This window comes from Hyalella azteca, unplaced genomic scaffold (genome assembly GCF_000764305.2).
Source record: "Hyalella azteca isolate HAZT.00-mixed unplaced genomic scaffold, Hazt_2.0.2 contig2444, whole genome shotgun sequence".
NCBI lineage: Eukaryota > Metazoa > Arthropoda > Malacostraca > Amphipoda > Hyalellidae > Hyalella > Hyalella azteca.
Genome location: NW_025932718.1, coordinates 339,300 through 365,532, shown reverse-complemented (window position 1 = coordinate 365,532; position 26,233 = coordinate 339,300). Strand labels below are relative to the sequence as shown.

Genomic DNA, 26,233 nt, shown 5'->3' with positions numbered 1-26,233 from the left:
CAGTTTAATCCGCTCTTATTTTTATATCTGCGATAAATAAGTTGTTCGTTAAATCTAATGTGCAGTCCCTGCTCTTATTTCTGCCTCATATTGCACATGAACTTCTCACTTCCTGCTACTCGAGCGCTTCGTGGTTTTTCTTGAACTGCATGCATGTCTTTTCTGGTTGGGGCTTAGCCTCCCTTGAGGCACATGAGTCACAGAGGCATCGCCTCCCCGCTGGGTGTTCGGTTTCTGTTTGCCTCGACCACTGGGGAACAGACTATTCCTCGCCCGTCCTTTGGCTTGCATCATTTTCCCTCATGTCTGGGCCTAAAAATATTAAAACTTCAGGAGAGAACGTATTTTTTCAGGTTGTTTCTAATGTCGTTTTTTTTTCGAGTCGTTTTACATTGAGTAGAAACATGATTTCTTGTTCCAAATTTGACACTGTTCTCCTCTAGCAGTAAATGGACTCAGGTTAACAAAATTAATAAGCTACTAATCATCTCTGTTTTTTTTCACAATCTGTTTCACTTTAGATGCACTTTCCATATTCCATTCCATGAAACGCGGAACAACCATAAAAAATACATTGAAAAGCCAATATTTATCCGCTTATTTTCAAATGAGATTCTATTTTTGAGCAGCTGTTGTAACGGTCGTCAAGCGTTTATCCCTCGCGCGTGTAGGGCGACTATCAGTGCAGATTTCACAAAAATCCATTCGGACGGTCGATCGGCTAGCAGTTCGGGTTTGGACCATCGGAATAACTTGAGTTCTTTTATAAACTGATTAGGTACTTTCTCGTTTAGCTATCGTGGATAGTTATGAATTGAATAGCATGTGTCGTGCTCATGAAATGACCTCTAGCTGTCTTTGATGTCGATTTAGACTATCAAGTTCTACGTAAGACTAACAATGGTTTAAAGTTAACTTTCAGAACATTTTTTCAACTTCGTTTATTTTTACAAAAGAAATTGTCTATACTTAAGCCCTGCTGCGTGCAGGGGATAAGCTCAAATAATTTTAATCTAACATGTGCTCAATGCTAAAACAAAATTCTTATTCCATTTTACTGTCGAATAACAACATATGCGGTCATATGCGTGTGGAAGCAGCTACGGATTCGACCACTTCATTGGTCACACTAGTGGCAACTGGGATGTTCGATGCACACCTGCTAGTTTTGTACTATTCTTCCTGTGCCTGTTCTTTAATTCTCCTTCTAGTCCTCCTCCTCCCACAGACGCAGTCCTCCATCCCTTCCTCCCGTAGTTCCTTGCATGTCCCGAGGGCCTCTACCACTCCCACCACCAAAATCAGTCGCTCAGTTCGGTGTTAGCTTCGACATGTGATGTAGTGAGGGTGCTGCTCTCTACTGGCGGTCTTTGCGTTACGCGTGGTTGCTGCTCCAGCACTTGTGTTCATTGTGAATATCCGTTGACATGTGTCATTCTTGCCTAGCTTCCCACTAGACTTGGAAAGAATAAGTGAATAAATAACATTTGTCGTCGGTGTTGTTAGAATAAAAAGTTCATGTTTATTTTTCTACGTGCGTGGATATATTTCAGTTTGCAACTTGATGGTTATTGAACCACACTATCAACAGTAAATTTACCTGTGTGTCATGCATTAAGTTCGGTTAAGGTGAAGTGAAAATAATTGGCAAACATTTATTGTTTGTGAAAAACTGTTCTCTCGTTTAATATATTCCTTTTTTTTGACCAGTTTTGTTCTAGCGCTGCTAATATCGCGGTTTCCATTTGAAAATCTCGTTGCCCGAATTTTGACCATTTAACTTTCATATATTCATTACTGCCTCGACCATATTCCTCGGATCCAAAGACTTGCATACACAATTTATTTAGATAATCGAAGTGCTTCTCTTTGCAAAAATAAATCTCACTTATTATAATTGCAGTGATTTTCTTCATTAACTCTGTTATTAGATCTTGGGCATTCATTTACTTCACCTATCTTCAACGACCCTGCATCTCTTCAATTTTTATGAAACTTCTTCGCCGTAGTTTCGGATGAACCAGGACTAGCTTCTTAGGCCTAGACTGGCGTCTCAAAACAATCTGCCATGACTGCAGGTCTAAATATTGATGCCAGGACTCGACATGTTTACTTCGGGTTATTTCCAAAGCATTGCAAACATAAACGTTTTCTTGACTGGAGACTCTGACTCGGTAGGATGTATGCTCGTAATGTTTAGACCTAACTTTACTTTCGATACTGGATTTTCATCCGTCCTTTGACGAAATGTCATCAGAGTTAAAATTGTAAAAGAATTAATGGAAAATTAGAACTAATATTTCGTGTGAAAACTTGGACCTACTTTCATTATGCGGAGAGCAGTAAACGCGTGTTGAGATTACCTGATTCAGATAAATAACGACCGACGGAGCTTGATACTTGCGGGATTTAAAGATACATTGAAAACTTACTGACGGTGTTCGATTTGCCTGGATTTTGTTCTTAAAGAGTTCTTGCCTCGAGCACTTTGCTTCGACTTCGTTGTCTTCGGTTTACTTCCGTTCACATGGCAGCCGCCGCTCGACGGCTTGGTGTTCCCATGGGTCAGGGCTCGACTCGGCTTCCTCTGCCGGATTACGAGAGCATTCGCACCTATTTTATCGACCTTACGCATGGTCATCCTCGTCGTTCCTTGGATGATCCCTTCTTCTTGGTTTATTACTGAAAACTTTCTCCATGATGCCTGCTTTTCTCGGTTGTTCATTTTTCTCTGCTCTTATTATTTATTATTATTATTATTATTAATAAAAAAATTATTATTTTGCTTTTAACCTTCAGTCTTCTAGACTGATTCTTTTTTAAGCAAGACTGTGACTTAAAATTGACTGAAAAGAAAAAAAAATTCGGTTAGTAAATGGTTCAAAATATGATTGAATTCTTAGATCTTTGTTTAATATTATCGTCGTGATTATGTTTGAATTGAGACGATTCTTTCATTTAGTTTGCTCCCGAAATGTCTTCCAATATGGAATATGAATCATAAAAGGAAAACCTTTATCGATAAATCGTTAGTTAATTTAAATAACAGGAAAAATCAACTCGTTTGAACAGCACTTGCTCACAGTACTAACTGTAGATTTTTAAACCTTTGATCGGCATCGCTCTTAGCAACGTCATAAAAATGACCCGAGGCGACTAGTCCTGGGATCTCTTTGACGGATTTAATATTAGGGAATGTTAGCATTCCCGCTGAACCACATGCGGCTACGGTTAAGCGCCCGCTCCGGCATCATTGCATTCTAGTTACTTCCGTCACTCGCTGGCGGTACTTTTTGTGCCAGTTATGTTTTTTTGTGATCCTCGAACGTCTTGCCTTTTGTTGGTGGCTCCTGATACACGAATCCCGCCTTCCTTCCCCGCTTCCTGTCTTCTGCTTTGTCTAACCGGTTCAAGATGCCGAGATGAAAAACTATCCTCATGACTACCATTATTCATAGGATTATGATTTTTTTTATTGTCTGAACGCTTCAATTCAGTGAGTAAATGACTCAGCCCAAACAAACGGTTTTCTGTCGACGTTTACAGCGTTGAAAGATCAGTTCTTGTTTTTTTTTCATATATTTCCTCAATGGATATTCCCTTATTTCCTACCCTGATTCCATATCTTATGCCATCATATTTAGATAAATTAGATAAGGTTGCTGTTGCTGTTGCGAATTCTTGTCACTTAATCGTAATCTGTATCACCCATCCTGATGACGTGCTGATCTTAACCATTCATGATCTGAAGTAAACATTGCATGAATCTGGCATTAATTATTGGACCAACTTATGGCGCAACTTGCGTCTATTTATGATCGTACAGAAGTGATCAGATGTTTCTTGTGTGTAGTCATCCTCACCCTTCTTATCACTATTCTCATATCTTATCTGCCATATTAAATACATACAAACGAGCTGATAATTCATCCAAGGCTTATCGATACTAAGACTGTCATGAAGGGTCTAGTTTGTCAGTGTTAAAGTGATACCAGTGTCGGCTGCAATGATGTTTCTATTCCTCAGTGCTAATTGATGAATTAGATAATATTGCTATTCGTTCTAGGGTATCATTGCCAAATTTAAAACATTCCCACAAATTTGCGTATATTTTTGGTGTTACGTCGATAAAATTTTTGTGGAAATATCGTCAGTCGATTTTAAGGGTAGATTGATTGACCGATAATTCGACTGTTCGTTGATCAGTGTCAATGTTTGCAGCGTTACAACTAGAAAGTAACTAATTGGGAAAATTCCGTCTTATTTTCACCGACGTTATTCCATGTCAACATAAGTGTTCATGAGATTGGCCTTTGCCTAGAGCTTCGTCCGTACGTTAAATCGACGACCCTCATAGTGAGGATGAACCACTGACCAGCCATTCAGTCTCTTGAGCCGCGTCACCATTGAGAGCCATTATGAGCCACTTGTGCGTTGTTATGTACTCTGAAAGCTGAGTCTGCCCACTCAGGGCGTGCATGAGTCATCCGCATCATCTCTTCTTTATGTAATCTCCTAAAACCTCTGTCTTCTATCGTGGACCAAGTTCTCTAATTGTTTTAAATGATTATTATTATTATATGTGGTATTGGAATTCATTTTTTAATTTTAGAAATCAACAGAGATCATATCAGATGATTCTTTGTCATTTGAAGGACATTTCGTTGGTAGTGAAACAGAAGAGTGTTTATTAATTAGTGCATTCAACTGCAATTAGTAATCAAATATCGCCTACATGGTAACTACGTCCCTCGCTATGGCAACGACCTCAGGACGGGGGCAAGGCGTTCCTAACGGTCGACCTCCTCGTCCCGCGACATCGAAGTCACGGAAAATTTCCGCACCTGTGGCATTGCAGGCTACAACGTCTCCATCTGAAAACTCCTCCTCTGGGTCCATTTCTGATTGTGTATCCCCATCCATTTCGAAAATACGGAAGGCTTCAAAAGCTAATGTGAATATACTTGTGAACGGTGAAACAGTCAGTTCATCAAGTGATTCGTGGAGCCCCACTAGCGGTTCGATGGGATCTTATGCGTCGTTGACTTCTCTTAAATCAAGTGATGATAGACAAAGTCATGTTCACAGCAGCAGTTTTTTGTCCGGGCTTCTTACCCTGGGTCGTCGTCGCAAAAAGTCTCGCTCTAAAATTGAAGGATTATTTAGTCCCTCAAAAAGTCGTAGTACTTCTCCAAAGAACGATTCGGCCGTGAAGAGTTCTTCTCTGTGGTCACTTAAATGCGGTTCTGCAGTCGTTTTCAAGCTTGATTCTAAACTTTCTTCTAGGTCGTCTACAGGCATCGAAAATGTGTGTGTCAGCAATAGTGAAGTAAGTCACTGTCTTATGCTCCTAGGTTTTCCTAATAAGAATATTTTCCTTTGTTTGTGTCACATTTTCTTTTTTTACCTGCCTAATCGCCTCAGAAATGTCTTGCGAAGCCGTGTTCTTTCTTTAGATGGTTCTAACAACAGCGGTTAATCGCATTGGTTTTTTTCTTGTCCACAAAAATTTAATATTTTTTTACGATTAAAACTATCTTTGTCTTCAATTTGCTTTCGCTCTTAGTGTAATCTTTTTGTATTATTTTCGCAAGTACAAAAACTTACATTGAAGATACTATAAGGATTCTACTATTTTTTATATAAAATAAAATGTTTCTTTTCCTTTTCAGGTGAGTTCTTGTATATGCCGAACCCCATCGACATATCTATGGTAATGTATTACCTTTTAAGCGTTATTGAAATGAAAAGTACTTGCCACATTAATTTCTTCATCGTGGTCAACAAGTCAAGTCGACATATTCTTAGACGTCTTATTTTGTTGTTCGGTTATTGTTAAAATGAACAAACTCCATCTTTTGATGATGATGAACGAATAGAAAGAATGTGTATATTGTATCACATATAAGGTTTAGTTCAAATCGCTCATATGAACATTAACTTGAGCAAATACATTGTAAGCGATTGCTGTTAAAATGGAACATCATGTCCTAGAATCCCTCCTCTTCACCTGCTGTTTACTACAATCTGTAGCAGTATTTGTTCTCCTTGTATGGATGTATAAACAATTCTATTTGTATGATTCCATCCATTCTCATTGACTGAAATCATTCACGTGGTCTAATACGGAAAGGATATTCATGGCACGCCAAGTCTTTGTTTAGACTCGATTCTCCGTGACAGTTTCCTGCCATTGTCTTCCTTTTGCGTACAGAGAAATGGAATGCTTCCTAGTAGAAGCTACACCTCCCATACTCCCGCATCGCATGCGCAACAATACTGCAGTTTAAAGTTTATACCTTTATACTTATGAATCTTTGGAGCACCCAATATTTTCCCTTATCTGGGGCCGAATTTTATGGGGTAATTTTGTTATCAGCTGATAAGAAGCGCATTCGTCATCTTATTATGGTCTTTGCGTCCGAGCTCAGCTCAATTAATTACGCAATCGCCAATTCCTCGTTAATATTTTTTCGGAATTTATTTTTTCATTCCATTTACTGAATTATTTTAGATTTTATTTAATTGTGCCATGAATGAATTTTTACTGCATCATTTTTGCATAAATTTCCTTCTTTATAAAATTCGATAGGATCTAGAATCTAGATGATACCACATTTAACACCACATGACCAGTGACCACGCGCTTACTTCAGTCTACCTCAGTCACCCATCTTACCGCAGTTTTCTGTCAGGATATTCATTTTAAGAGGTCTACGGTATTACCGTCCACTTTTTAAAACACGTCCTGTTAGCAATTGCGTCAATCAATCAACTTTTCTGCAAACAAAATGAGATTTTACGGAGAAATTATTTTGTATTTTCAATGAATTTTCTCTTCACTATTTATTCGCATTATCAGCGTAGTATGAGTCAAATTGAGTCATCTTGTATTTCGACGTTGCAAAGGTTCACCAGCTATCAACCCTATTCATGGTGCCCAATGATTTGAAAAATATCATTCAGAATTAATTGAAATTATTTTAGCTTGCCGAATACGAGATTCAGGGTGATAGTTGTTGAAGGTTCATCAATTAGTTCTGTTATAGTTTTATTTGGTGCGACTGATTTCACGTAATAACTATGCAGTATTATAGTTCTTCTATAGACGGAAGGTTCAGTCTTCTGTACCTAAGCATTGCCAAAACTCGTGTTGCCCATAACATTAACATCGAGTGACCGACGATACAATAGCTCCAGTCCATGAGCTTCTCAGTCATTGATTATGTCCTTGCTGCCACTGCCGGCATTTGCGTTCAGCGCATTGTTAAATTCGTTCTGGGATGTCGGTTGGTGTGGTTTTGAAAGTACGCTAAGTGATTTAGTGATTTAATTTCATATCTCACCGATTGTCTCAATAAAGCCGTATTATATCTTCAAGCAATCTTCCATAATTTGAGAGATTACTTCATTTCCGCGATAAGCTCCTGACCGTTCCCTGTTCTCAAGTATCGAGTCTTTAACGCTTGCTCCTCAAATTGTAAAGATAGCTCGTTATTGTATTTTGTTCAAGATAAAATTACATTTGAAATACCATGGAAATATCTCGAGTGATTTCCTGAACTGGTTACTTATTTATAATCTATGAGCAAGTTAGCATATACAGTGGGGGGAAATAAATATTCGTACACTTGATAAATCGTATTTTAATGTATGTAAGTACACAAACTTAACAGGAAAAGTGATTTAAATTATGTATAGAGACGCATAGTATTCAAAAATACTATCAAAAGAAATTAAATCTCAATGTTTTTCACCCGAAAAGTGAACATGTTGCATTGTTTTTTGTTGCATTGAGATTTAATATCTTTTGATAGTATTTTTGAATACTATGCGTCTCTATACATAATTTAAATCACTTTTCCTGATAAGTTTGTGTACTTACATACATTAAAATACGATTTTTCAAGTGTACGAATATTTATTTCCCCCCACTGTATTAACCGAGATAATATTTCGAGTTATCAGGTAATTCTAGTGAAAGATTTTGAAATGGCGCGAGCACCAATGAACTGAACAGTGAAACATCATTTTCAACGGTCAATAGCTGACGGTGACGCGGACACTACTAGTATACCTGATTGCTTCAGACTCGTCCCAGGTTTGGACAGGTCATGTCCTGAATGTATAAACATAGTTTGCTTGAGCAATGCTTACCGTCAGTGGTAATATTCCGACCGTATGACAATATTTGACTCAGAGTTGTGATATTTCTCAAATGAGCTCCTCGAAACGTTTTGGCCTTCGGGAAACTATCACTGCATCTGATCTAGCTTATCTCACTATAATAGCTGAGGCAGCTGTGATAGCATGTAGGCTTAAGTGAATAGGCTACTAGTTGTTTTCTTTTACCTGATAACTTCCTTAGATCATTTTCAAACCACGACTAATGTTAAATGAAATAAGAACGGAGCGATCAATATGTTCATCAAACTTTTTCGATATTAAGAGAATAGATTGTTTTTAAAGTAAAGAAATTAGTAGTCACAAAGATGACATCAGTGCATTTAGATAGATAACATACACAAGTAAATGGTCACATCTTCTTTAACTATATTCCACTGACCGCAAATTTCACAACTTCAAACCTGATCTACAATATTATTTAGCCTCCTATTTCGTTACGAATTATAGCATCGTATTGATTTTTCTGCCCAGATTAGATTATTTTACTTTCAACCACCCAGATATTTGATATTAAATCGAATTCAAACCTAAAACGGTTATTTCAAATTACATGCAGTAGTACTCTCATATAATCACAATGCATCTCACTGTTGCCCTCGATCTTAACACGTTGCATGAGTGCGGTACGGCCCACCTGGGTTGCCACATGGCCTAAAAACGGCCAAGTCCGCGGACAAAAAGGCCTAAAATTCAATATTTACTAGCTAGTTTGTAGGTTCCGGTGCAAAAATTCAATGTTTTTTGTATATCTGAAAATTTAATTAAGAATTACCACCATCATAAATTTTTGCCGACCAACGCAAAAGTACGTATTTGTCCGAAAAATACCCTTCCTTCAACTTCCCTTTTAGCTTCAGGTTTGAATCGCTGCCTCGAGCTCAATTTCAACTCATGTCGGCTGGCATGTTTTAAGTGCGTCGATCAGGTGTACACTGAATCATTCCTAGCTCGTTAATTATTCTGACAGGTTCACATGGACGTATTGGGCATGTTTCTAACACGTGTCATGGTTGTCGCACCGTTCCTGCTTCTTTTTATACCATGTTCATACTACATTAGGGACTGTTTAGTTGCGTTCAAAAGCATCCGCATGACTGCCTTGTTGGTATTTGAACATTTTGTTGGAACTTCGGTGTGAATGTGAAGAATCATTGCCCGGGTTGGTCGTTATAGGGGCTAGGCGCCGGTGTTCTTCTCACCGAGACAAAACTTTCCGTTCCGCTAAAGAACAAAGATGTTAAAGAAAGGTCGCTGCTCCAAAGGCTACCTACACTGACCACTCAAGGAAAGCCTACCCGACCATCGCTTAGTCCTATTTTCTGTAGGCCTTCCGGACTTTAAGAAACCTTACAAAAACTACTTTGGTTACTCCTATTGCGCTATAATTAGAGCTCCATTTTCTTGTGGTATCGTTAATACTGGCAAGCACCGCATACACCTTTGAACAACTTTGCGCATAGACTTTTACTTCGGCTTGAATTTCCCACAGCGACAACTGATATAAAATAGAAACATCAGTTATGAACTCATGAATCAACTTAACCATTCGGCGTTTTAATTTTTTGTTGTCACTGAAGGTTAATAAACAACATAACGAATAGCTTATCGCAGCAACACTTTCTTTGATGAATCGTGAAACGGCTACATTTAGCTATTATCGATTTTTTAAGGGAATTGCTCTTGTATCAATTAACAATGTTCAAGATATATACTCCGCCACAGTTCTTAGCTCCTTTCAGGAAGGCTTTTGTACGTTTGCATGGACTCTGGAGTGATCAGCAGTTGGCGTTAATTCGTTATTTGGTTTCCTGGTTTCCGCTTTGCCGGTAAGCAGTTGACAGCAGGACAAAGCCACCCACACAGTCCTGTGGAGTAGTGTATGGCTGCTCTTAACCCACTCTGATTGCTCTGTGGTTTAAACCGTCCCTGCAATTATGCTTATTACCTGAATTCGTTAGCCTGGCTCTGGAGTGACACGAATGCTATTTTCTATTTTTTGGTACTTACGCGATCGTATTTCCTCTTGACTTTAATTGGATTCGTTTAATTTGTTACTAAGGTATGCAACATCATTCATTATTTTATTTCCTAACCTGTTGATTAGAACCTCATTAAAAAGTATCATCGTCTATCAAGATACATGAAGATGGAAGCGCGTATTAGGTATATGCCACGGGTATGACTATTTTCTTCGTATTGCGCGTAGAAGTGTATCCAAATTATTTGAAGTTCGATCACCTTCCGGGTCTTGACTCACCTTAAGTGGAAATTCTATCAATCTGAAAACAGGATATCGATCATATCGTAATGTGAAAACACTCGGTATTTAGTATATGTACTGTGAATTAAGGAGTTGTATCTTTCCTCCTTTATTTGTAGATTTTAATTTCCATAAGGTTGTTTATAATCTATGTGAAAAGAGCCACGTAAGTGCTAAAGATTAGACTTGATTGAGCGCTTCTCCACTTGTTGCCAAGTGGCGGTAAGGTGTTTGTGGCTGCTTGCCCAGTCAGCCAGCTCAAGGCAGCCTCTGCGAGCTCTCGAGTTCTCAGTCAGCCAGTCACTTGACTCAGTTCAGGCGCGTCTGCTGTAGGAGAAGGTTGTGTTGAAATTGTGCTACGAGACTGTCACGTGCGTCTTTAAATTTGACGGATTCTATTATATTAATCGGAAGTGAATATTAATTTACACTTGTGACGAAACTGTTCGTTAATTTGGGGTGTACGCTATAGCAGTGCGAACAGTGGATTGCTGGTGCAAGCAGATGCTTGACTTAATGGACCTGTGTTATCGATCATTTAGTCGCTGGCAATCTATCTTAGTGGTCTAATCTTATTCTCATATGAAGTCAGGTATTGTTATGTTATCGAGCGAATGGAACACGGTTGTAAATTTTTAGTGCTAAATAGTTTCAATAATTTGTGGACTTGACCTCTGTGCTGCATGCTGGTCTCATTCATGCATTTCGCTTCTCGGTGAATAGGTACCGGTAGCACGACAGTGACGACACAGCTGACAATTCTAGATCATTTTGTTGAAGAATTTTTTGTCTAATTTTGGACTTACAAGGCTGCAGTGTATTTAGTTTCGGATGGGATACATAATCCTTTATTTGCGGTAAATTTAAGATCTGGATTTGAATTCGAGACTATATCTGATCATGCCATCTATATAATTGGCCTAATCTCCATTTTGGATGTAAATCGTCGCAATTATTTCAGACTTTCAGTTGCATGCACACATGCAGCGACGACTTCATTGACTGTCTTTCATGTCAGAGTCAGACTAAGTCTTATTTTAAATTTTTATGATCAACGATGATGGTCTTAAACTTAATTTTGTTATTCATGGTGTCCCATGCAAACCGTGTAATATGTGGCGACTTGATAGTTCATATTCATGGGAAGGCAATTGTTAATTAGTCCCCATATTGTCCACCTGATTTAACTTGGGTAATTCCTTATCGTATATGCAATTTTTATCGCGTAAATTTTGATTTCTTGGTGGGTGAGATTAACGAAAATCGCTGACTGGAATACTGTGCCAGGGTATTTTATTTTGGGTCGACAACATGAGCCTAGAAACTTTGGTAATGTCGGCTCTTAGCCTCTACTTACACAACCAATTTTTCAGTCATCTTCCATCAAATTTCCTTTTTGTTTTTCGAGATTTTACTTCGGCAATAACTTTTCTGTTAAACTGCCTGCGTATGTTCTATTATGTCGTTACAGTAAGAAGTTCGTTCTAGCATGTGTTGCTGTGGTCGGCGCTCTGTCCACCACCCTTGATTTCTAACGCTTTAGAAAGTTGTACGCTTCAGAGGAGACAGTGCGCCGTCTTCTCTCTGGCTTACGACCTTCTGAACGCATTCCAGCCTTCAGCGCGTATGCATCTTGCCTGTATGATATGACGAGTTAATGTTTAATATGCTCTATTTAATACTTATTTCCCAATTTTCGAAGCTTATTTTAATAGTGGTTGTCTAGCCACTTTCCATCGGTTCTGGGCGCCCATCGATTATATTGCGCTATAATTAAAGTTCCACTTAGGTGTGCATTAGCAAAGGAGAAATCACAATAATAAATAATAATTTTATCTCAGTTGCCCACGTCGTTTCATCTTTCTCATGTGGCTCTCGTCTTACGAACAGTTTGTGCGCATATTCATTAATCATGCTGGAAGGTTGGTGCGCGCGCATACTAGCATGTAAGCACGTATCTCGCACTAATCCAAGCCAAGACTCATCAGCTTATACGCTCACGTCCGTTGTGCCGCGTGTCTCCATCAGGAAAAGAATACTCGCACGGCTTATGAACTCAAATATTTAGCAAGGCTTAAGATTAGGCCTGATGTTTCTTGCAGTCATTGAACATGCATGGATGCCTCTTCATTGCATACGCATGTCACGTGAATTTACAATTTACTCGTCAAATTCTTGTGCACCGGTCATTTTTATAGAAGGCGAAGAGCTACGTGATGTCCGAATTAGGAAACCGGCTATTTCTAGATAAACCCTTTATGGTTTTGCATTTATTTAACTGGAAAACGATCAGATTTATAATTCACTATGATCTTACTAGTTGAGAAATGCATCCAGTTCCACGAATCTAGTAGTCTCCGGTGTTGATTGCACATTCTAAGTCCTATCATGTCGAAGAATGACTAAAACTTGGTTTCGTAATTTGGTCCCTTCCTTTCGAGTACATTCTCTTTTACAGCAAAAAAATTCCGAAAACAAAAATTGTCTATCACGATGGCGAGGATCATCAGTGCTTGTTTGATTACCCGCATGCCTGTTCTGTGTTTACGAAGAGATATATTATTTAAATTTATGCGTGCTCACTGTAAGCTGAAGTCAAGGGAACAAGCGGCGGCAATGAATCTGTTCGTAGGCCGCGAGTCTATTATTTACAACGCGCCAAATCCTCGAAAATTTCATGTCGCTAATCCTGTAGCATGACTTATGTCGAACATCTTCCCGACGCTAATGCCGACTTCCTTGCTGTCTGAATAGCGATGCAACTCGTGCGTTAATGGAAGCATTTCCGCTACATCATTGGTATTCCTGCAATTAATTACGCTCGTCATGAAGCACAATTTCGCAGATAAGGTCATGACGTAAGGTCATTACGTAGGTATTGCGAATTACAAGTTTTTTCTTCTTTCTAATGTATAGTAACAAGAGATGTGTTATTCGTTATCATGACCAAAGCCATTTCCATTGCATGATCGATTTCTCATATGAAAAAAAGCTCATTTACACTGAAGAAATTTCAAATAATATGTGAGCATTTCAAATTAAATATGTAGAAATTTTCTTGCCTCATTTGTAGATAGTTCGGTTTATCACCACCATTTTGTTAAATGATTCTCACTCGTGAAGCTATTGCCAGTGTTGAATCCTGCTTCCTGCTATAATATTGACCGGAACTGAGGGCGTTATGGCCCGCCATATACAAATCGCCCCAGGGCCGCACTGCGGACACACCAGATGTCCGCAGCTATGTTGGTGTAGGCGTACGGAACTCCTCGACTTTCATTTCCGCACGCGGTTGTTAAAAAAAAAACCTTCGGATGACTCCATTTTTTAGTCGTTGCTAAGAAATCTCGACTGTTTTTATTCCAATCATTTTTGTAACCTTATTGTTACTTATTTTATTTTATTTGTCGTCTGAAAGTTTTCAATCTTGTTATTTATTTAGTATATAACTAAGCGTTGCAATTTTATTTTATTTGAAACTGATCATTCTCGACTACGCTCTTGACTGAGATAATATTAATATTATTTTTTAGCATTATTTTCTTCTCTTATTTTTATCTAAATTCGTCGGTGGTGTTGGATGTATTTTAAATATTTCCAGGAAAACTTTACGGTTCATTTTTTATCATGTCGAATGTTCTATCTTCGGTTGCGCGTTTGAGGACATAGTCAAAAATAGTACGACTTCGAATTAGGATGCTGAAGAGGTGCGCTGTGTGTGACTAAGGCGGTTAGTTCTGGTAATGTGGCAGTTCCTACACTGCTGACGTTTAGCAAAATAAAAATCTTCGCCCAAAAAGCTCACATTTTTACAACACTTCTCTTTAACTTCACTTCTTGTCTGTTTAATTGTTTGTCTGTCTGCTACAAATTTGATAATCAAAATTTAACACACTTCTACCTGTTCAATTGATCTAAAATTTTGCACACTTGCGTAAAGTTGAAGACAATGCATGAATCAATTAACAGAATATATAATTTTCAAATTAATAAAAATATTTTTTTTATAATTTGAAAAATTTGAAAAATAATTTTTTCTTCTACAAATCTTATCAATATTCAACATACTTCTACCTGTCTAATCAATCTGAAATTTTGCAGACTTGTGCAAAGTTGAAGACAAGGCATGAATCAATTGACAGAATAAATAATTTTAAATTTTTCCATATATTAATATTATAAGAAATTAAAAATTAATTTATATTAATATATGGAAATAAAATAAGAAATTCATTGTAGATGTGTAACATAGGAGACACTGTATTCTTTAGAAGTGTTGTCTTTAAAAAGTAATTTTCAAACGCATATCATTTCATGAAAAGATTTTTCTATAGTGTTACTTGTCGACATTTCTATCTACGAATACATATTTTATTTTTGAAGGAAATTTGATTAAAGCTTTTTTTGCTGGTTGTTGAATTTTATTGTAAAATTAAAGTTGAGTGTAGCTAGCTACCTAATACCGCTGCGACGGAGTGTTCGGAGATATCATGGCTCTTTGAGGTAGTCTTGTTTTGGAGATCGTCTGGATCGCACATTCATCGCAATAATCATCCACGTTTTTCGCTCATTACCACGCCAGTTGAGCAGAATATGCATGCTTAGACCCGCAGGTGTTCTAGCGCTGCGACCTCGAACAAGTTCGTGGCACGACCTTCAGTGCCCGCCGACAGGGAGGCGTGTAAACCTGCTCCGTTAGCTGCCAGGCTACGGTCCTCCTTGCAAGCCAGCCACATCTGTTTGCCCGGCATCCTTGCATTGCCTATTCCCTTTGCAGCGCCGGTATTGTTAATAAGTACATTGGGTCAACACGCGCCACTAAATCGTGTGTATGTAACGTCAAGATTTCAGATGCGGAGTATCAGGGGGGTTTTCCTCATATTTACTTGAATGAAGTTGTATTTTTACTAAAACGTTTTAAGCTATTCCGAAGCTGTTTCTTCTAGTACGTCGGCCGAATTCCGAAACTTGATTTCATATCAACATATCAATGACATAAATCTTATATAGTTCTTTCTTATTCGTTGATAAAATTATAACAATAACCATTACAAATAACGACGCTTTTACCCTTTTGTATACATCATTCGGGTGATTTGATCGAGTGTGTTGCTGTTCGCGGTGAACATTCCTCACTCAAGAGGAATGTTGCTGAGCAGGTTACAACCGCACCTTGCCACAGCGTCTGACCACCGCTCACCATTACCGCTCAGCAGTAGCCTTTCTCAACCCGCCAACCCCATACCTCGTCTCCGTGCTCACCAGTGCGATCACATCATTGTTGGAACGTACTTTTTTAGTGACAGAATAGGAGCTCCTAAGATTCGACCATTTAATTTTGTATTTGTCTTTATGGATCTTTCACAGTACTTGATGCGCATCACGTGGTTTATTATTAATGCATTTTAATGCGTACTCAGCCACGATGCACGTACTACGTAAGGGCGCTTATGTTACAAACACGAAGGCTTTCAAACTAGCTCAATAACTCGGCAGTCTTTTTTTTTGCAGCCGAAGAAAAAACATCGGAATTTTAGTGGTAAAATCTTGATCCGTGACGCGTAATATAGCATTAGATTTTGAAATGCCTATTTGCTATTAGATTTCCTCAAATCGCGTATTTATTATAATTTGTGTTTCTAAACTGACTATTTCGGAAATAATCGAGTTTTACCCAAATTGTTGATTTCATTTGCGCATTTTTTTACTTTGTCTTCCGCAGTTGCTGTCAGTACGTACGTTAACTATATCAAATCGATTTCAAAGCAAAATTTTCGTTTTTTTTTATAAATTCAAACTCTTCATGTTGATCCGAATAAATTGCTAACTACGGATTGTGTTGTCACTTCATAAACTTCCGCTTGCAACGCTCTAGTCTATGCGATGAGAGTTTTTATCGCTTCGACGACTCGGCAACCCACGTCCATTTACTTCATATTTTTGTAACCTAGTTAGCAGCGCTGAAATTTCTATCTTCGAATATGGACCACTACATGGTCATCTTGTGTGCGCGTGAGTCAGAGCCTTGGGACCATCAATTTGCCAGCTAGAGTGTCAACTAATTGGCCTTGATTTCTCAATTATAGCTGTATTTTTTGTAGTGTACTGAAGAAATATGGTTGAAAATAGCGCGTTTGTTTTGGCAAAACGTATAAAAATAACTATCCAGATCTGATTCCAATGTTTGCCGAACATCTTTTTAGGACCGCTAAATTTTTGTCTTAGTTATTTCGTACTATTTTATATTCCTCTGGATATAATTCTTTATTGTTCTCTTTCGCCTTATTTTTATCTAGCTCCTGAAATGTATTATTTTTGGTCGCTCGAATGCCCATGGCCTTAATCGACGTACACGTGCCAAGTAACTGGCGTATCTTGCTCTCCCGTGAACTTCCCCTGGTGTGAGGGCATTCTTTTCGCCATGAAAAAATTTATTGTTTTATTGTTTCTAGATTGCGTTTTTTCGACATAGTGAAGAACAATTTGTGCGTTGGCTGTTAAGTTTGAATTTAACACGTTGCGTGTCAGCTCAACATGATTTACATTTTCCGTTTCTTTATATCTGAAGCTGAAATTTTCTAGATTATATATGTATGCTGGCTGTGGTTTACATTTATGAATAATTTCCGCACCATTTGTTTGGTTCACTTGCCGAACTTGGTATGCTGCAAAAACTTTCAGAACATTAATTTTTTCAACGTAATAATTTCATAGATACAGATCATAGTGCATCATTCTTCCAATTTGCTTTCAGTTCATTATGTGTCTCCATGCCTAATTTTAGTATTTTTCTGCCATTATTTTGACATGCCGGGGTATCGTAGTACGAGTAAATTGATAAAAACGCGATTTTATTCACGATGTTCTGTCACTTCTATCTGCTGTCTCAAAGATATTTGTTATAAGCAACTTTTCTTCTGTTGATTTAATACAAAGATGTGATGAAAACCCTTATTTAATTATTTGCCGCATACCGACCATCTTTCTAGTCATGCAGTTCACGAGAGTTGCACTATTACAACGTCTCAAAAAAAATAGACGAAACGATTTTTTTTTAAATCGAAGCTTATTACGTTTATGCATCCGTTTGAAGATTAGCGTATTATTACGTATGCGCTTCATTTTTATAAAGCGTATGCGACTTTATTGTACAACTGCATAGTATCTCCTCGTTTCGATTTGATGAGTTCACCGAGAGTCAACGCAATGGCGAGTCAGATATCTAATCGACTAGACATGACGAAGAACAGACTCTTTCAGTGAGTGGAGAATAGCTTCTAACCTGTAAAGAGCTTTGGTGTCATGCAGTCACTTGCACACTTCTGATATCTACACCAGACAGCAGTGAACGCTGCATTGGACTGCAGCTTGGATGGATCACGCGAGTTTGTTGACAGAGCATCTCTGTCAAGACTCCGAAGTACCACGATGCTCTGTAACACATTGACTCCGAAGTGGTACATACTGTATGTGTACCACGAGGTGTATTTGTCCAGGAAGTAGTGGTACATATATGTTCCATTTCAATTATTTCGACGCCTTTCTCAATATAGATTTACCGTACTAGTTCGGATTTATTAACACATTATACACATTATTCCGGGAGTAAAATGCTTAGGACCAATGAAAAATCAATGTAAATCCTCAATTTGTGTATTTTATAATAGTACAAAAATGAAATGATGGTATAAGATGAAGCAAACTGAGTCAACGTTTTAAGATGAAGGTACACCGCTGTTCTAGCGACGCATTAAATTTTACTCGTGCATCTTCTACTCCATTAAAATTTACATTGTGCTCGTAAGTCAGAGTCGAAATGTAAAGAAAAATTCTATTATGGATTGTACCTGGACTGGTGACAATCAAATGATTACGAATGATTGTTTCGAGATGATTTATTTAAATTCACGTGAAGTACACACAGCTATTCTCGGTTAGGCTGTGGGTTGCGTGCGTCGGGATAGTAAACAATTAATGCATCTCGTACCTGGAACTTCGCTTTGCTTTGGTCGATATGATGAAAAGCTGGCTATTGATTAGTTCGTGGAGCGTCACCCCTCGCCAAGCTAACCTTATCATCGACATTTTCGGCTAGCGTTCCTTGCATTGGTTTCGACTATAACCTTTAGGTTTTCGGTGTCTTTGTTTTGTTTTCACTTTTTCTATGGGGTGGCTAATGTCATTAATCAAATTGTTTTTGTCCGACTTGGACCATTCGATTAACCTGGTCAAACCACACTTGTTGTATTATGGTATAATTTTTTACTACTACTCGTATTCGCTGTAAGATGCCACTAAGCTACGTGTGTTTCCTAAATAATTTTCATTGAACCATCGTTGTTCGGGCAAGCCACTCCACATAGATCCAGTGTGGCGCATTGATCGCATACGAGTGCTACCAACGCAAGCCGGCTTTGCACCACTGCTGCCTCGCCCATGCTTCAGATTATCGACGCTTCTTCTACGTACTACTGTTATTGCTCTCATCCTTATGGAGTGTGAAAAAAACGCAAGAAATTAACAATTTTCTTCAATGCATCTATACCGTAGTCGTCTGTTTGTCTTCCAATTTATTTAAGTTATAAAATAAACGGCATTTTTCATTTGAATAACTGTGTGCATGCATCTGAAAATTCAGAAAGACATTAATGACACAATATTGGACACCTTTTAGATTTAATTCTGCCAATGAGGCGGCGCTTCTACGTAGCCTGGGACAGCACATTCTAAGGATACAAGAAGTTAACATAGGTTCACTTGGTACTTAATTAAAACTGAAGTTTGCTGTCTTGCTTTTATCTTATTGGCAAATTACAGTTATCCACCTTCTGCTGGACTGAATTATTTAGCTCGACCTTCTTTCATTTATTGCAATTTGAGTGCTGAAGACTGCCTCCGCTCGATCTTGATGCTCACCTTGGTTGAATTTTGTCGAAGACTCAGCAGCATGTGTGCAGTTTCTATGATAAATAAGTGCCATTCTATGTTCAATTTCACTTATCTAGTTTACAATTTATTTCAAATATTTGTAGAATAATTAATTTTGAGATTTTTAAATTTTACATAATTTACCTATCATCCGGTCATAAACTTCAGCAACGGACGTGAGAAGAAAGAACTTTACTCTTTTCGGACCTTTGTTGCTCGTCTCAGCGGAAGCTCCTCTCTGTAATTACCCTTCCATTTTCCCCGTAGAGTAGCCGATTGTCCTCCTGCACATGTCCACTTCGTAGTGGCATATACGATTCATTTAGTGCAACTTCTGGACGCTTGTCGCACTTACCACTACAGCTATCTTTTTTTTTTTTCGTTGAAAGAAAGGTGTTCACCTTCAGTAGTCGTTGGATGAGCGTAGTTCGTTGATATTAGGAAATGCTTACATTTAAATTTATGCTGCTATTGACGTTTTCAATTCTACGTACGTGATTTTTTTCTAGAATGTCGATCAAAACGTTTGTAGTTGCGATTGATATTTGATTTTACTTATCCAGTTTTTATGATTGCAAGTTACTTGACATAAGCGTTCATATCAAACTACGAAATTCAGTGACATACCGAGTGATTGCTGTCTCTGAAATTGAAAAGAATTTTGGGTGGTCACGGTTGTTCGCTAAAGTATGTAAATGGCAGTGCAAATGGTGAAGGTGGCCGTGCTGTTGCATGCAATTGGGGGCAAAGCTCAACTTCTGAGAGATTTTGAAGAGGGTTTGATGACCTTTCGCAGTTTGCCGCGGTTTTGCCGACGATTTCTCCAGCTTGTAAATAAAATGAAAATTATAATATAAGAGTATCGTATATGACATAATGTTTCTAATTTCTCGAATTATGTGTTCTCTTTTTATTAGATCATATTTGCAACTTCATGTCTGAAAGTCCATCATCACTACTCATACTGTCGTTTCATCATTTCGCGTTTGGAAAGACAGATACTTAATTTTGCTTTTAATTTCGTTTTCCGATTGGTGTGCAGTTGATCGCAGAAAATCGAACTGAATTCAACTAATTTTGCTTTTGTGTCTTTTTGAGTACTTCCTGAAACTTTCATATAAAATGCAATGATTTTTTACTCTATATTTGAGTTTTGAAAGTATCCTCACAAAAAAAACTCAAGTGTTCATTTGCCTTACGTGAGCTTATACCCTTTGAGGTTGCGGTGTTTTTTTTTCTGCAGGATCAAATGTCAACTTTGGAAAGAGAAAGACTCGTTCTCTTTAAAAGGCGTCTTTTAGCACTCACACAAAATCCGATGCTTTCGTTTTGTACGTTATTTTCGGTTAATAGCTAGGCCTTGCGCCGCCTGAGGTGTTGTCTTGGTTACGGAGCTCTGCTAAGTGTAGCACTTCAGAGCCTCTTAGGAATGACTCCGCACAGCTCTTTTGAGCTGCTATTATCGGCCAGTGTTTGTTTACAGGACTCCCCTGAGGAGGGGAGTTGCCTTTCTTTCGTCAACGTCTCGCTGCACTGACCGAGACCCAATTTTTCATGCAATGAAGGCGGTGATTCATAAAGACTTCATTGAAAATGTCATCATGAAAGATGCCAGTAATGTGATGATTACATGTTCGGCTACAATAAGGCTTATTTTCTAGCCTTGAAGTTTTTCTAAGTTCCTTTTTATTTCTGAATTCCATTATTCTTTGCTCAAGATCCGTTCATTTCACTGTTGGTCTAAGTTATTTAGGCTGTACTAGGCTTCAGCGTCATCAGGCATCCACAGTATTGTGCGGTGTGTAGTGCTCAGACAAAGCATCTCTGTGCCACAGCGTTATCTCCAGTTGTCTTCTCATGCCTAACGACCCATTGTGTCTTGTAGTATCCTAACTGCCGACTCTCTATTTAGCACGCATTTGAATCTCATTTCAGTAGAGCGTCATGTGTTTGACTCTCATTCCCATGCACGAACAAAATCTTGTCTATGTTTGAACACTAATGAGACTGCCAGCATGAGTCACATGAGCCTTTTATGTAACACGTTGGGTTGTCATGGCAGCTGTTGTTACGTAGGCGTGTACGTGCGTGACTAAATGTCTTCGAGCGAGCATCTTCGCGATCTAAATTTATCTTATACACTCACAGAGGAAAAGAAATGTCGATACCCTGCTCGCTGTAAAATGTTTTTATTTTTTTGTGCGCTGGTACTCGACGGAAATATTTCTCTTACAAGCTGGCGGACGCTCATGAGAAGATTGTATTCGTGATTCCTTACAGTAATTCATCATTAACTCGCACTGCTTTAAATGAACAAAAAGTTGATAATTATGGGGCCTTATCGTCGTCAAAGGGGGCTTGTCAATTGAAAATGAGAGTGACATGGTGCTTATTTTATTTAATTATTTGTGAAAAATTTTAAGCTCTGTAATGACGCACAGCTCTTAATAAACCGAGTTTCTTTTTTGAGGTTAGGATGCTTATCCTATCATACTGATAGAACGCACCACGATATAAACCTGACCGGCTGTTTTTGGGCTGACTGGTTCAGTGGTCAGTAGTTCCTGTTTAAGATTGTGTTACTGTAATTATCGCAAACATCTTCGATAGGTACACTCTTTTGCAGTCATCAGTTTGTATTGTTAACGTTTCTCATCACTAACAATACTCTCTTGCATAGTAGACTCTGTCGAGTTTCATCTCCTATTAATTACGTTGTCTAGCTTACGCTTGTTTTCAACTAGAAGCTAGCATGCAGTGGCTTCCCTGCGTCAATTAGATCCTAAATTGCTCCTATAGGCATTTGCGACCTGACCGCGTAATCCCTGAAGCCTGGCGGCACCACACGCAACCTTTCCTGTTCAGCCCATAGGGGATGAATGTACTCTCATCTCTCTATTATCTTGTTGATTGAAACGTGAGATTATAGTTGAGAGCAATTTACCAATTGACATATTTCGATGTCAATTTTGTGTAAATTTCGGCTTTTATTATCGATTGTTTCCCAAGTTTTTGCGTTTTCTTGGCGATTTGTGTTATCTGTTGATTTTTTTATCGCATGCATCACGTTTTTTGGAATCCCGTGACGATACGTGGAGGCCTCTTATTAAAAACTGTTAAAAATTACTGACGGTACCTTGTCTGAAACTCAAACGAGCCTCATATCAAAATATTGACAACTTCTGCTTTTCCCAAGCCCGGATCGAAGAGTATCTCTACCGCTAAGATACGAGCAGCTTGAGCCTTTGAGCCCGTATTTTGCTCCTCTGCTGCAAATAAACAACATCGCACACTCTAAGCCACTGTCTTATCTTACCAGTATCTGTGTACCCGCACTGGCGACGCCAACCTTCGTTGCCCCGTGTTACTTGCCAACATCCGTTCCGTTTGTTGCGTTACAATTTTTCTTTATTTTGCTGCAATCGATGAGTCATCAATTGATTATTTTTTACTAATTGTTTTTGTTTGGGTCGATATAATGTTCAACAACAGAATTTAACTTATTTATTCAGCGATATTGATTAGTATCCCTATTAATTTTCTTTCAATCTTTTCGTAATAATGTTATTTTTTAACGAACCCAAATGGGCCAAATTTAATTTTCGCTTGCGAGTCTCAACTTTATCGTTGGCATCAAGGCTGCAGGAGTAATATTTGTTCACATTTTCTAATGATCTTCAAAATAATTTATTTTTAATTTTTGTTTCTTGTTTTTCCTACTTTTATTTTATTTCTCAGTGTCACCGAAGAACGATTGATCTTGCTTAACGACTTCTGTGGTGTTTGTTAAGCGAGTAAAGAGGTATTTCAGTGCTTGTTTTTCTCACGTTGATTTCACGTGATGGGAAAATTTTCTCCCTTCATGTTCACTTTAGTTGAGCCGGAGTTCATAATGACAGTCATCCATCACGTGTTAATTGCCGCCTATACCGCTTTACCCTCGCCGTTCCAAGTTCATTACTGCCTTTGTTACGTATGACATCCCTAATATCTATTGGTGTTTGTGAGAGCCTTCGTGTAGCTTATAATTGTTTTTGACAACATGTAAAGCCGATGTTAGTGTGGAAAACTAAGTTGTGCTCTTTTTGATTTAGTATTGACATCGTGACATCATTCGACTCGTTATCAACGTTACGAAACAGTTTTCTTATTTAATACTCTGAGCTCTCACTCTCTATCATATCTAAACTTTTACTTCGACCAATTTCAATTTTATTCGTTTCTAAAGGAAGTTTTCTAAATTCGCATGAGCATCACTGAAAACTAAATTCGCTTTCATTTCACTGTTGTTGACAGTGTTACTCATCCTGGGACCCGCATGTCCTGTTCCCCCGTCATAACCATCACCCCTCAAGAGTGCGGTTCCCTTTACAGCTCTTAAGGGTCGTTAGTCGTTACCTCCAATATCGAGTCAATTACTCCATAATCCCTACTTCCTCCTGTCCTGTGAAAATCTGAGCCGTTTATATCGACAATATATTGATTCCTAGTCTTTTCAAGGCTACTTCATGGATTCCATGCAAGGCTGCTTCATGGATTCCAAGGCTGCTTTTACCTCATATGAAAGTTGTGTAGGTAAAGGAAATATTCGTTAAGTCGTTAAGGAAATGATTCGCCAAGACACGCGTATTATCATCATATTATATTTTGCGCTCAGTGTGTGACATCGTGTGGGGAAGTCAGTTTTGATTCGACATATTGATGCAAAGCAATGTTCATCTTTTGCTTCAGCTGCTGCGATCACACTTATTAAATTGTGATAACTCCGAAATTTTCGTTCTGTGTTTCGCATTAATTGGCGAAGAAATTGAGGCGGTGGCTTTGCAGCATTGTACGTGCTTCTTAACATAAACCAATGCTTGGAAGTAAACAAGTTTTACGAATATGATCTATCTCTTCAAAATTATCTGAAACTCGGATAAATTACAGTACGAACGATCATAACTAAAGAATTAACGATAATTACCGTCGTAATATTTTAATCTTGACAATATATATGCATCTTTTGTCCTTTTTAAGATGCAAGTGAATATGAGATAAATAAGTCGACAGCATGTGTGTATACTGAGGCGACGCATCGGATTTTTTGCGTCTTCTTTTCGAATCTGGTCGCGGTATCCTATTTACCTACTGTACTTCTTTCTCTTGCAGATTTTAGAAAATATCCTTATTCATAAAAAATTAATGGACTTCTTTTTACAGATATAAAAATGATGAATTCAAATTAAGAGTAAGTTTTATAGAAGCTACCTTCATTGATACCGAGTTCGTAGGGAAGCTCGCAGCGCGATTGTCCGTGTGAGGGAATATTGGCGGGCATGGTGTTGGCAATGTTGGCCGGACATGGCATCGGCTGTTGATTTATCGTCTGCTCTCGAGTCCAGAAAGGACTGGTCTAGCTTCATTTTTGGCTTTGCCGTGACTGTGTTGAGATTTTTGAAACATAATCCCGACGCTTCAAAACCTACTGTGCTCCTCAAATCTACTGTTCGCTCGTTTGTGTTCGGAGAATCTTCAGACGGCGGTAGGGACAGACAGAAGCTGTGCGTTTGTGATTGTCATTGCTCAGTATACGGTGACAGACGTAAAAGTAATAATCCGGTCGGTAGAAGCGCAAGTGATGTATCACAGGTATGTAATAACAACAATATACCCAGAAATAAATTTAGGCACTGCTCTGCCGATCACGCTAAATGTTTTCGTACTTTGCATCAGAAAGCCAACTCCACTTCTGAAATGAATGATATCAAAACATCATGGCTTCCTAAAAATTGTTGCCTATGTTGCTTCTCCGCTACCCATTCAAATGTACTACCCGAAGAAGAAGCAGTAGCAGCACCCAGCGTTCAGGTCCGAAACTCCGAAGCGGGAGCCCGTACAGTGAACAAATCTCGTCGACGCATGATTGACTCGGCACCAGTTATCGCTTCCGAGATGAAACAAAACAAAAATGTTCGACACAGCTGCAGTGATCCCGTGCTCAACGTTTACGTTCCTGAATCTCAGAACTTGGAAAATGAAAATATGGAAAACTCCAGTGAATTGAAAACTGTGAACGTAGATGACAGTTCTTTCTCCAGCATGTCGTCCTTGTCCAAATTAAAAAACGGCAGTGCTCTTCGAAGAATTGCCAAAAAACACTCTACATCCTTCCGTCATTCGTCTAGAAATTTAGCTCGGAAGTTTAGTGCGCATAGAATTCCTGAAAAGGTATGTCCGTCTCCCGTCAACGTGAAACTTAGTGCCATCAATACGCTTAAAACCACAATTCCACTCGAAGCTCTACGTGATAAGATGGACGGTGTGCACCGCACCAACAGTTATTTAAAGAACACTGAGGACGCCGTGGATGGTAATGCCTCTTCTGCGAGTGGAAACCAATCTTTTAACCATCAGTTTGTGAAAGTAAACGAAAATAACTGGACGGCATCGTTGCGGCGCAAGAAGAACGCCCTTGTATCTAGAAGCCAAACGCTTAGCAGCAAAGTAAGGCCCTTCTCAGGGAGCCGGAATGATGTCATCAATGAAGAGTCTGCCATTAGCGCCTGGAGTGAAGAGTATGACGAAACATTTGATCATCTACACCACCGAAGCTGCCCATGCAGAGCCTCTCAGGTAACGACATTGTTAGATAGGCATTTATTTGTTCTGTCAAAGTTTATTCGGGGTTATTATGTTTCTATCTTGGTTTACCTGTGTTGCGTCGTCACAGAAAAATTTCATCTGGATTGATAACTACTCTAGGATCTGCCTGCTTCTGCTTTGTCAATCAAATTTTTTTTATGCGACTTGCACCCCGAATTGATCTGCAGCGAGTCTTTATCTAAAAATTTCATATGAAACATCTGATCAGTAATT

At 38.6% G+C, this 26,233-nt stretch overlaps 1 protein-coding gene across 3 annotated transcripts in view; it reads left to right on the top strand.

The window, feature by feature from the left end:
* LOC108671310 (cytohesin-1) overlaps window positions 1-26,233 on the top strand; it is a 45,244-nt gene that overhangs the window by 5,415 nt on the left and 13,596 nt on the right. The window contains exon 1 of one of the 3 annotated variants that reach the window (XM_018158827.2): window positions 4,616-5,329. The exons of 1 other annotated variant lie outside the window; for it this stretch is intronic. In XM_018158827.2, the coding sequence (XP_018014316.1) occupies window positions 4,736-5,329 (594 nt within the window). In that variant the 5' untranslated portion in view covers window positions 4,616-4,735. Of the gene's footprint in view, window positions 1-4,615; window positions 5,330-24,549; window positions 25,991-26,233 lie in introns of those variants that run through there. One more of the 3 variants, XM_018158825.2, reaches the window with a different exon arrangement.